Source organism: Fundulus heteroclitus, chromosome 18 (genome assembly GCF_011125445.2).
Source record: "Fundulus heteroclitus isolate FHET01 chromosome 18, MU-UCD_Fhet_4.1, whole genome shotgun sequence".
Classification (NCBI taxonomy): Eukaryota; Metazoa; Chordata; class Actinopteri; order Cyprinodontiformes; family Fundulidae; genus Fundulus; species Fundulus heteroclitus.
Genome location: NC_046378.1, coordinates 8,203,700 through 8,216,985, shown reverse-complemented (window position 1 = coordinate 8,216,985; position 13,286 = coordinate 8,203,700). Strand labels below are relative to the sequence as shown.

At 42.7% G+C, this 13,286-nt stretch overlaps 1 protein-coding gene across 1 annotated transcript in view; it reads left to right on the top strand.

Annotated features, from left to right (window-relative positions):
- The window catches only part of blmh (bleomycin hydrolase), a 34,140-nt gene extending 20,854 nt beyond the window's left edge, over positions 1 to 13,286 (top strand). Inside the window, exons 7-12 of the mRNA XM_036149837.1 lie at positions 142 to 297; positions 388 to 546; positions 640 to 707; positions 2,074 to 2,191; positions 2,466 to 2,532; positions 12,993 to 13,286. Coding sequence (XP_036005730.1) covers positions 142 to 297; positions 388 to 546; positions 640 to 707; positions 2,074 to 2,191; positions 2,466 to 2,532; positions 12,993 to 13,141 — 717 coding nt within the window. The 3' untranslated portion in view covers positions 13,142 to 13,286. The remainder of the gene's footprint in view (positions 1 to 141; positions 298 to 387; positions 547 to 639; positions 708 to 2,073; positions 2,192 to 2,465; positions 2,533 to 12,992) is intronic.

Here is a 13,286-nt window from a genome sequence, read left to right as displayed (position 1 = left end):
TATTGAAAATGCGATTAATTGTGCAGCCCTAATTTCCACATAATCCTGTTACGTAATTAGCCCGAGCTAAACGCTAGCTGTTAGCAAACGGACATGACGAAGTTGTATGGTTGGGGGTTGATGTTCCCGCTGTCTGTGCAGGTGTTTCGTGTGGCCAGCGTTTGTCTAGGCAGCCCACCTGACACCATCTGCTGGGAGTACAGGGACAAGGACAAGAACTTCCACCGCATGGGACCCCTCACCCCCCAGGAGTTCTACAGGGAACACGTGAAACCCCTTTACAACATCCAGGACAAAGTACGCACCACATCAGACAGACCACACAAACACGGGTTACATTCTTGCAAAGCGAACTTGTTGAGTCTCTAAACTCGTGCGGTTCCTCAGGTCTGCCTCGTAAATGACCCCCGACCACAGAACCCTTACGGGAAGCTGTACAGTGTGGAGTTCCTGGGGAACATGGTCGGAGGCCGCAGCACTCTGTACAACAACCAGCCCATCCAGCTGCTGAAGAAGGCCGCGGCCGACTCCATCAAGGACGGAGAGGTCCGTGGGAACGAACGGACCCGACTGCAGCCACAGATGTTTGTAAACTTTGGACTGTGGAAATTGTAAAATATGTCTTTCCACTTCTCTCAGGCCGTGTGGTTTGGGTGTGACGTCGGAAAACATTTCCACAGCAAGCTGGGCATTAATGACATGAATGTGTGAGTATTTTTCAGGGGTTTTTGTTCATTTACAATTAAGTGGTTAAGATGGTAGCTTAAAGATGTAATCCAGGTTTGTCTCTCGATCACAGTTGACCTTTCAGATTAAAATAAAGTTCCCTTCAGTCCAGTTAAAATCAGTCCAGAGAGGTTTAGCGAGGGCATTAGGAGATGCCTTTGTTTTCCAATATAAGAACCTCATGGTTTAGCTTTATGCTACCAGAAAACTTTGTTGGATCCCAAACTGGTTTGTTCTTCGTGTTCATGTGAGTGGAGCAAAACTCGAATCAGCTTGATGCTGCAGCCGCCACGTTTCACCATGAACTTTGTGTGTTTAGGGCGATGTTCAGTCGTAGTCTTCTGCCACACAAAGCATGTTTCCCCAGGTGTTTTATTTTTGGAGCAAACAGGCCTTCCTATGGCTTTCTCCTAACGACGGTTTTCTTCTTCCTACCTTTCCAAGAAGACCAGATTCATGGAGTACAGGACTGATAGTTTTCCTGCCCACAGATTCTTTCATCTGAGCTGCGGATCTCTGCAGCTCCTCCAGAGTTACCATAGCCTCCTTGCTGCTCTTATGAATCTGAATATCACTTTAGCTGAATGGCCATGTCCTGGTAGGTTTGCAGGCTTGCCGTACTTCCTCTGTGTTTGGATCATCGCACTTCTCCACAACCTCATCCCTGATCTGATGGTGGGTTTCTTAGTCTTCATGAAGTTGGTTGTTTTTTGAACAAATCCTCAAAGATCTTCACAGAAAAGCTGCATTTAAGTTTAAGTATATAACTGGTTGCACTGGGTTTTATTTTGGGGGTATCGTATCAAAGGGGGCTGAGAATAAGTGAACGCCACCTATCAGTAGGTTAATATGTTGATTATCATGTGTATTTCTAGCATAATTTAACAAATCTGCATTGGCACACAGAATCCAAATAAAAAATACTTAGTTTTGTAGTTGTAAGGGGACAAATTAGGGTATGAATGAATTTGCAAGACTATAAGGTGTCGATCCCTCCTCTGAGGAAACCGCTCATCTGTCTGAGTCGCTGGCGCCAGGCTTAAATTTCCCCGCTGCACTAAACCTGCGTGGTGCCGAACGTCTGGCCTGATCTCTGCTGAAGTTCCTCTGTCAGACAGATCTGTTTCTGTGCCTGGACACGATGCCCGACGTTGCTCAATTTCGTCAGACATGCTGAAGATGAGGAGAAACAACTATGAGCTAGCTAATCTGAGGACCCAGGCTTGTGCTTTTAGCCTTTCCTTTTAATCCTACGAAAATAGTTTCTAGGATTACTTTTAAGATGATCTTATGAAAGGATAATATTAGCGTAGTTCAAACCCCTAAGTGCTCCTGGTTCCTCTGCAGGTTCAACCACGAGCTGGTGTTCGGGGTGTCTGTAAAGAACCTTTCCAAGGCGGAGAGACTGATCTACGGCGACTCCCTCATGACGCACGCCATGATCCTCACTGCAGTTACGGACAAGGTGCACACCCACAAACCTACACTACAGGAACGTGACAAAATCATACGCACAGCACTGACTAACCACAAGGGATACACACATTCAAGAATTTCCCAGGGCTCTGCTGTTTGTTTACTCTCCTCTAATCTGCTGCAGTTTTTCATAATTCTGTCAATTTCCTCCATTGTAAGTAACCCCAGCTGTCAGGTCATTCTCTTTCCTTGTGTCTCCACTTCTGACTCTTATCTCCCCCCCCTACCCCCCTGTCTGTCTCCTGTCCTCTCTCTCCCCTCAGGACGGGAAAGAAGGTTATGAAAAATGGCGGGTGGAAAACTCCTGGGGCGACGACCGTGGGAACAAAGGTAAAACCCCAAAACTCTTGATGGACCCTCAGCAAATTGTGATGCTGACTTGTTGGCTGTTGGAAACGGAAACGCCTCCTTTCACCTGGACGCGGTCTGGGGATCACATTTTCCAGCAAAGCCGTCCGGTCCGACGGTGACTCATACCTCTGTTGTTTATATGAATTCAATTAAAAACGGGATTAGAAGGAGCCGTTTCTGTTCCGGTGCATTTGGACCACTTTAGGTAATAACAAACAAACCAACAAATGCTAAGTTGTGTTGGATTTATTTTGTAAAGAAATCACGGCAAGTTGGATCAGCTACATTACACAAGAGGCACGCGCATTATGCCACAGATGAAGGATTGTTTAATGTTGCTTTGGAAGTTGTATTTAGGAACAGGAAATCTAAAAATCCACAATTCATGTGCTGACCTAGGCGTAGGACACCTCTTGAAACGTAGAAACTCACTTGATGTTTCTTCACGATCTCCAGGAGCAAAGGTGCAACAAGAAACCTAACAGGGCTGTAGAAAAGTATTTGCACCCTAGCGGGTTTCTGCTGGAATCTTTCGTCTCATCCAACAAATTCTAACATTGGAAAAAATAAGGTCAGGAAATGCAAAAAGCAGTTTTCAAATGGGTATTTCATTTAAGGGAAAAACGCTGTCCAGACAAAAACAGTCTCTTGCCGCATATTGATAACCTGACGCCGCCAGATAGATTTGCTTCGCATATCCATCTGGAAACCTTCCGTTGAAGTAATTTTGGGAAGGGGCGAAAATACTGGTTAGCTGATTGGCCTATGTTGGTGATAGACGGGCCAAATAAACAGATCATCAGATGAGCGAAGCATATGACGTACTAACAGAGCGAAGACGAAAACACAACCACAAGCTAAGCTACTCTTGCTGCTGCAGGTAAAGGCTCGTTAGCTCAGCAAAGAAATACTCTGTAATTCCGATAAAACTTGTGCAATAGCCACGCTAACGCTAGTTTCATCGGCTGAAGCCGCCATGTTCTTTAGACTGAACTGTCGCTTCTCGTTGCGTCACACCTCAACCCGCCTCAAAGCCAATGCTGATTGGACGTTCGTTTGGTGAACGGCTCCAAACTTTCTTTAACGGAAAGTGGCCAGACTGATCTGCGAGTGAAACCTTGAAAGCTCGCGAGGTCAGGATGGTCTCACGAGGCTAGCATATTGATGCTCCGTCCGGGATGCCTTACTTTCAAGTAATCTGCTGGTCCAGAGTGGTCTGCTATCAGATTCCAAAACACGGAGGGAGACGGTCTCATTTTGCGACAGTGCCGTGTTGCCAGTGGCCCTTAGGGGCACTAAACTAGGAAGTTACAGGTCTAGCGCCCCTAGTGGCTAAAAGTTACACTGTGCTGTTTTTTTTATAAGTATTTTTTACCTCTGAAAGAAAAAAAATATTGTTTAGAATAATCATTTATGTGGAAAAAAAACCCATTTAATTCATATAAAAATCCTAAAAAATGTAAGTAGCAGCTCAATCTCAGACATGCACCTCAGATGCCAGACAGGCGGGTTACGCAGAAGGTTGTTGCCTGCATGGAACGATGTCCGCTGCCAGCACCCTGCTACAGTTAGATTTAGAGATGTTGCTTTGGAGACTGCCATAAACAAACACACAGCAGTGTGTTATGTGTTGTGGTGCATGCTGCATATGTACTTGCAGATGTAAATGACCCACCTTAATGTCCAAAGACCGCGGTGGTGTGGTTGATGACTACAGGTGGGTTCTAGGCCTGCTCGGCTAATTTTTCTGCAGCTCTGTGTCCGGTTCTAAGCACGTCCGTGATTCCTCATTCAGTCAGCAGCTGCTCATGCAGCTCCTCCTCCATAACTAGCATGTTTGCATCTTTGATGCATCATCCAAGGTTGACCAAGAATATGTCAAAACTCTTTTTTTTTTTTTTTTTTTTTTTTGCATCTTTGTGCATGGAGCCAAAGATAAACAGTTTTTTTTTTCTGTGGGAAAGGAGACCGCTGGAAGCATACACACCACCATTCTGATAATTACCCCCATCTACGGGTAATTCAGGAGTAATTTGTGGTCAAAGCAGGAAGCGATTCAACAAATCCAAACTCATTGCCAGGCCTCCTTTTTAATATGCATCTAGATTTAAGTTTTAAACCAGCTTTTGCAAAACTGAAGGTGATGTGGTTCTTTAAAAAGGAGATATAGAAAACCTGTTTTTATGTACAACTTGAGGTACCTTTAACCAATATATATCAGAATTTGTGCACTGGCTTAGTTCCTTTCTTTTTTTTGTTCAGTGCGCCTTTGTGCCTTAATTCCCCCGTGTTGATGCTTCTTTATACATCTGTAATCAACTGTGTCGGCTCGCACTGAGAGTCAGTCTGACGTTTTATGGTGCATGTTTGTTTTTCAAGTCAATTTGTCTCAGTCTAGTTACACAGCACAATTATCTAGTTAATCCTTAAGTCAACACAAACGGTGAACCGAAGCTTTATTTTAAGACCGGATTATAATTATAGTAATTATAATTATATAATTGCTTAATATAATTCGGTCTCTTAAATGTCTTTAAAGCAATTTTCTTGTTTGTAAAAAAAAAAAAAGAGACCTTACTGGTGGCAGTAAATCAATACAATACTAGAAAAGACACAAACTAAATGATTTAGTCTTTCTAAGTAGAGGAGTGTGAGAACAAATAAGACAAGTTGAACTTTTTTTTTTTTTTTTTTTAATGCAGCAGCTCTCACAAAAGCAGCAGGTTCTCCACCCAGCAGCCCAGAGCTCTGGTACCAGTCCATCTAATGTTCATACCTGTTCCTGAGGTTTTTGTCAACCCCCAATAGCTCTTAGCTCCATCTACGGTCTCAACAAGCCTCAGGACGTATAAAGTACATCAGGTCAGCTATACATGGATGGCTAAGGCACACATTAAATGTCTAACACCTCTAGGCACAAAACTGCACCCACAGCATTTGGTCGACCCCACAAACCTTGGCGGCTATTGAGAAAACATGCGAAAGCCCCTCCATCAAATCAGATTTATATCACACAGATCTTATCCATAAACACCAGCAGCTGAGAGACTGCCAAACACAAACACACACACACACACCCATCTGCCGCTAAATTAATGAAGTTATTGAGAAAGAAACTTTGAGAAGTGGAATTCATGTGGGGAAATATGGTTTTCCTGGAAAGAAGGGGCCAAATAACAAGTAGTCCAGGCTGAGACTGAAGCGAAAACAAAAGCGTGCAGATTTGGTGGTGATTTAGGAACAAGGGAGGGGTAGAAGTCAGATTTTTAGTGGTAGAGGGGAAGGAGGGAGAGGTTACAGGGAGAAGGGGGGTCTCTCATGGGAGATTTAACTTTCTGTTCCCCCTTCTTTAAACTGTCAGGTGCTATAATGGCTCCTCTCTCCACAACTCATTTCTGCACAGCTTTAGACAGATACTTGGCTACACCCGCCCCTGGGTTTTATTTTACGTGTTAAAGAGAACATTTGGCCGAGCACCAGCCTCAAACATTAAATATATCTTGTATCTGAGCCTGAAATTATCCTGACAGATAAGGAGGGTGGCTTAATTTCCTCCCGGTCCTCCGGTCCTACTCTGTTGATAAGTAAACACAAGAAGATGATGTTAATGCGGGATGAAGGCTTTCGACAGAGAGGCTTCATTTGCCTTCAAGTATGTTTCCAATCCGTCGCCGTTATTCTCCCCCAGTTATCTGTCCCTGCACCTAATTTGAAGGCCTGCCATCATTTCCTTTTAAGTAGGCAAGGAGGTGTCGACTCCTTTATTTTAACTTTCACGTTGTGCTGTTGTCATTACAGCTACAACACTGGGACCTTAGCACCACCTGCCGTGCAAGTCCCCCCTCATTTCCCCAAAGCAGGCCATGAGTCATGGGTGAGTGGGCTCAGAACCTCTGTGGACGTCCCTTTGTGTTCAGCTCTGTGCTGCTGGCAGCAGGTCCCATGCCTCCTTTGGGTTTGGGGCCAGAACCTCTATGGTCTGAGCTCAATCCCAGTCTGTTACCTCAGACAGTGGGCCCATCTGGATTCCTATTGGACAGGGCATGGATGTATGTTCTGGACAAGGGCCTAACAAGATATTGTGAATATTTCAGCATTAAAGTATCAGTGTGCTCGGTGTTACTGTCACAAAGGGCTGCAGTGCAGCAGTTGTTGGCTAAAATATCCCAAGTATCAAGAGTCTTCACTCTGCATGTCATTTTAAAATTCAGTCTGATGGACAGAGTCTCCGCGGTGTCACAGACGACACAGCTTACGATGCTGAAGGTCACAGAACAAGCTGGAAGGACTGATGCTATAAAGGAAAGGAGAGGAGGGACCCAAATATGCTTTTAGAGCATCATCACAATATTTACCGCCATTGCATAATTTCTTTGTTATTGTGCAGCCCTGGTCTAAACTTATGTTTGTTTAAATTGACCTCTTTAACGGAGCATCTTCATGGATGGGAAGAACTGAGGTTTCCCAGCAGAAAACTGCTCCGTTATCAAATGTTTTATACTTAACTTTCAGAAGTCAAATGCTTTTGAATGATCACTTTCTTTTAAGGCAACAAGAAAGACATTTTAAATTAAGAAGAAAATGTACTTTTTCTTCAGTGAAAATTATAAATTACTTCTTGCTATTAATATGTGATAATAATATATCTTTAAAATGCAATGGGGGGTTTATGTTTTGACAACAAAAGTCTGTAGAAGTGGATTCCCATTCTCTATATAAATGACTTTCATTACTGCAAACTGCTGGACTGCATTTTCATGGATCCTCTCTACTTTACTGACCACTCAAGCATTTATTATTTGATATATTCTTGGGTAAAAATGTTTTTAATATCCGAACAGCCAGTTTTTCTATTGCATTAACCTTTCAATTAGATTGGGTCATTAAGATTAAAAAAAAAACACAATTACACCTAAAATTGTTTGACCCTAAAAGCAATTTAAGTTTATTGGCTACATTAAAACAAAAGTAGAAATATCCGCCAAAAATAACACCATGCCAACAATGAAGCAAGCCGCTGTCTCAGTGATACTCCGATGGCTATTTTGCTGCATCTGACAAGATGTAGCAGGAAATTTTGGAGCATATGTCAATGTGTGAGAAAACCAAATCTTGGCTCTCATTGGATCCTCAAACAGGACAATGGTTCACGTCGGCATCTTGAGCTCTCTGAAGGCTTTGTTCTGGAAGATACTAGAGAGGTCATCTTAGCCACCTGACTTTAGCTCTACTGAAAACCTCTGGTGAGATTTAAAAAAGGACCTCCAGCCCTTTGCACATGAGTTGTGGTGCTCAGAAACTCTGCCAGAAGCCGGTGTTTGACTCTGAATCACATTTGCAGAAGATCAGGGAAGGCTTGAACAATTCTTCAAAGCCACATTTTGTGTTGAATCTTGAAAAATTGCTCGTAATATCCATGTTGAGGTGTTTTTTTGCTTGAGGTATATTTCTGTTTCTTTGTGCTGACAGCTGCTTGTATACTTTATATTACGCAGCGAGAGGGCTGCATGATTGCAACTGTGGCATTGTGCACCAATGTCAATGCTTTGGGCAAAACACACTTTAATGTTGAAGCAGGCAGTGACAATTGATGGACTTAAAACATTTGAAAGGGGTGTCCCATTTCAATGTGGAATAATTTGACCTCAACCTTTTATTTATCTTTATTTAGAACCAATGGGACGCTACATCTCTAAGTATCTTAGTATCCCAGATATTGGGCTGTTAGAAATGAAATACACCCAGATGTTTTGTTTCTGTGCTACACTCTTTGCCAAGCAAACAGGAGTGTAAAAAGTCAGACTTTATGTATCATGTGGTGTTAGTTGCTGGGGCTGCTACCCAGATATTAAGTATTGTTACTGTCCTTTTAAAACCCAACGATGGAAAGTGTATTCCTGTGACTCTGATGGCTTTTCTTTCATGTGAAATTTGAGACAGCTGTTTTACACTCTTTCAGCTTCTGCTGCATCAATCTGTCCTTTGCTCTGTCAGCCTAAAGGCAAATAACACCCAACATTTCCACACACATCATGCCACCCAACATGTGGGTTCCAGGAAGCTCCCCCCAGCTCACGGGAATACCGCAGCGGGAACCAGGCAACACGCCATACGAAGACGTGCGCACTTGGAAGAACGTCAATACGCAACACATGCGATCTTGATGCATTGTTTTGAACTGTGCCACATTCTTGCAGTTGCCCTGACGTCCTTGATAAGTGTACTTGACAGTGGGAGTGTTTACTCAACTCAGAGCACATGGGAAGAGACTGTTACAAAGCAGGAGAGGAAAAGCCAGTTGAATTGAGTTTTTTTTTAACACGAATGCAGCAGTTTCCAGGTTGTGTTCCCCTATTCCAATAAAGGTATATTTAGAAATAAAGCTGAGCTTTTGTTAAGCTTTCTTCTCAGTGAGAGCTGCTGTTGTCAGACTTGAACTAAACCCCCTCCGCCATGCTTCTCTATTTTGGGTTTAAGCTCATACTAGCTAGGTTTCCATAGACCTCTGAATCTAACGAGTATTACCCTGCTTAGAGTTCCTGTGAGACCTTTTTAGCTAGATAAGTAGGACATGACCGACCAATCTACTAACCACCTCCCTCCTAGGGCCCCACCCTTTCAGTAGACAAGTTGGGCAACCTAGTAGCCTGAGGCCACCTATTTCCTGTCCACCTCCCTAGTTAACAGTGGCTCCTACTTTTACACAACAGCACTTGTTACTGGATTGGTTAATTTTTAGTGACTCAAAAGTCCCTAATGGGGGTGTTTATTAAACTTCTACTACAGGCAACCTTTTATGACCTCCTAAACGATTTGAAAACCATGCACCATGTCTGTTTTACAGTCATTAAAGGACTCATTAAATGTTTACTCAATAATTGAATGTCCACAACTTCTAATAGAATTTTATATGCTTCTTTAATTGGTGCGCTTTAGAAGGGAATTAGTAACAGCATTATTAATCAACTACAGAAATCACAAATTAAAATTAAACCAACTTCCTAATTCTTATCTAAGGCTGATTACTAATATGTTCAGGAGAGGCTTTTTTTATTCAGAGGAGCAGACTGACCCAAACTGCAGATTGAATCTCAAAGTGTCTCTGATTTCTGGGTGAAGGAGTTGATGAGATGAACTTTTCTCCTCTTAATTGCAACACTCCGATGTCCAGATGATGTCCTGCCCACAAAGGCTCACAGCTTGAGTCACCGTCCCGACACCATGGGCTGAGGTTCATCCTTTTTGGCTCGACAACTTGTTTCAGCATCAGCTCTGACATCCGGTGGGTGAGACTCCCATCTCTGGAACATTCAGGTTGTTTTCATCGACCAGTTCAAAACCACAGCGGCAATTCTTAACAGTTTGTAGATCATTGGCCCCGAATTGTGGAGGAAACGCGGAGAAAGGGCATTGGACTCAACGGTTCTCAGAGACTAGGGTTTCCGTGGTCATCCTTTAGCCTGTTGATCTTCTTACTTCTGTCTTGGGTCTTCTTTCTTCTTTTCTTCTGCTCCGTGTAACGTGTCTTCTGTGATGAGAACTGAGCACTGAACATCCAAATCATCTCACATTGTCTTTTGAGAACCGTTAGGAATTTGTAAAGCTCCAAAAAGTCCCCGTTATCGTTGTCACAGGGAGCGATCAGCACAGCCAACAGGCCCTTCCCCTTTTTCAGCCTGGTTTGTGACAAACCGGCTACTTTGTCTTTTTTCGGACAGCTTTGTGACAACCAGCGGGTTTCTTCCTCTTCGAGTCATCCTTCACCCTTCTTTCAACTTTTACTGGTCAAACCCAAGATTGCCCCACAGCCTTTACTGAACACGTTCAAAACATACTTCTTCTTTTCAGCCTGTCCAACACATGTACTTTATTAAAAACAATCATTCCTACTTTATTTCGTTCATTCAGTACATCAGTGCTTGAGCCTTTAATAAAAAGAAAACCATCAATCACATCATACAGTTTCAGGGCTTTTATGTTATCTGTTTTTCTTAGTATATTTAATGTCCAAATGTGAATAACATGGAATATGGAGCAGCTCACCAAACCGCTGATTGTAGTAACTTGACAGAGTGAAGGGTTTGATACCAGGAGTGCTGAGAGCACACTGCACTGAAGGGGGAGGCAGTGTTGGCTCATGAGGGTGCTGGTCCCTCGTGTCTGTTGAAACAACAGTGTAGCTATAAAAAATAAAATTGGCATGCACAAGTCATAAATATGTTACCCTGAACTGCTTTGCCTCTTTAAGCCTCCCGCATGCACTGAAAGAAAGAAAATGATAAATGGCTTAATTAATGTCATTTCTTCTTTTAGAATAGGTGTAACTTTGGTTCACTTGCTTCGAGGCGAAAGATGAATCTGTCTGTGCAGGACTATGTTAAGAAGTGTTGCGTAACGTTCCCATGATTCGGCATACCCATGCTAACTGAGCTGTGCTCTAATGAGAAGCTCATGAACGAGATAATGGGTCAACTCGTCCATGCAGATGGAGATCAAAACATAACCAGGAAAAACATTCAGTCAAATCTGCTTGTTGCAGGTTTGCTTGGCCGAGATCTTTTAATATGTTTAATTTAAAAAAACACAGCGATTATGGTCTTTTGTTTAGACTTAAGCACCTACTACCATAACAGAAGTTTAAACAGAGCTAATACAAGAGTTTATCGTGGATCTCGTGTTGGTAGCTTTACATAAGAAAACACGGGGACATAGTTTGGGAGGAGTACAGGCATATGCAGGAAGTCTTGAGGAATGCACTAATGAGATCATTTGGCTGGATTTCCATCCTATTCTTACTCTATTCCTCGCTTTCCCGTCTTGATGGAAATTAAGTATGTTAGAAGTAAAAATCTAAAAGAATAAGGCAGCTATTTTTTTTTTTTTTTTTTTTTTTTTAAATAATCCAATAGAGTATTTGTTGCTTTTCAAGAGTTTTCTCTTTGGCGTTGGCGGGACGACTATATGGCCAAGCATGAGCTCTCGTGTCTCACATACAATGGTGTGAGCTGGATTGCTGTTGGTATAAGAAAGGGGGGCCTCTCAGTAAAAGAGGTTGAGAACCTCTGTCTTAAAGAATCTAGACACTACACTGAGATCTCCAAAAGGCTGCCAGCATTTCCAAATCCAGTCTGTTCCGTGACCGTCAGAGGTTGAAAGCTGAAAAGACTAAAACGCAGCACTTTGCTCTACGGCCGTCAGTCTTCCTGGTGTCTGTTGAAGTCATCTCTGGGTCAGTTCAACGAAACGTCCCTAAAGACTGTATGAACTGACATCTTTTGGTATAATATGAAAAACAAAACAGCCAGTACTGCAAAAAATATGAAATGGAGAACAAGTGAAATCAGGAGGAGACAAGTCTAGCCCTCTGTTGTAGCAGCCTAAAGGAATAGCTGACTTGGCCACCCTTGACAGGACGGGTAGCTTTAAAAAGGTTTTTACACAGTGTTGGATAAAATGTCTAAAAAGAGATTACAGACTGACCAGACTAAGGCTACGTTCAAACTGTTTATGATGCTCACTTCCGACTTTTTTTTATTTCTTTTGCTGAAATCAGATTTATTTATTTTTTTTATTTGAGGTGGCCGTTCATACTACTATTAAATGTGACCGCCATCAGACTTTTGTCTGAACGGTTCAAGACCGCAAAGTGACCCGCAACCACAGATAACAGGAGGAGACGTCACACAGCAGTGCGCCGTTTACAGAAGTAATGGTGAATGTGATTGTTTCTAGAAGTGCTCAATAAAGGTTAAAAAAAAAAACACTGATACCGGCCAGCATCTCTTCTACTTATTAAAAAGCTGTTGAGTTACAGGAGCCAACAAGCCGAAAAGACCACATCACAGCAAGATGAAGAAAGCAGCACAGCTAATAATGTTTTTTTTTATGGAGCGCTAACGGCTACTACTGTGTGTGGCTCTACAGTGAGATCCCGCACAGTGACGTAAAAGACAGATGAAATACGACATGACCGTCCAGATTGCGGACTCTCTGGAAAAATATCTGAATATGTATCCGAATTAGTTCCACATGTGGAAGTGGCACAAATCAAATTTCTTTTTTTGGAGGGGGTGAGAAGATCGGAATTGGGCCGTTCACGCTGCCATGAAAAAGCCGAATTTGGGTCACATTTCCACGGAGTGTGAACGTAGCCTAAGCTTTAAAAGCTTTTTTGCTTCTATTTTTTATATATTTTTTGTAGATACCTTACCAATAATGACGTTTTGTCTTCTTGCTTCTGTCACAACTTCCAAAGATGACGGTGGCTGGTACCCCCTGGTAGCTTTTTGGGTTTAGTTTCACTGATCAGAGGATCTGATTTTTGAGTTTCCGTAGTGTTATTGTTCAACCTGAGTTGGACTCGGGTTTGGTTTGTCTTTTTTTTTATTTTGGAAACTTGTTTTTCTTCAGACTAAAGAGCTTCCCCTCATTCTCCGTAGGTTACCTCATCATGACCGACGACTGGTTCTCAGAGTACGTCTACGAGGTGGTGGTGGACAAGCGGTTCCTCTCTCCTGATGTCCTGGAAGTGATGCAACAGGCGCCCGTCGTACTTCCTGCATGGGACCCAATGGGAGCATTAGCATAAATCCAGGTTTTAGCCCCAGTCCTTGGTCTAATCGACTCCGCCCTATTCCTCAGCTGCTTTTATCTCCAAAATTTCCTTCACACCCAATCCCCCCAAAAAGAGCTTGTTCTTATAGGAAAAAATAAAAACTTTTCTTTTTTACTCG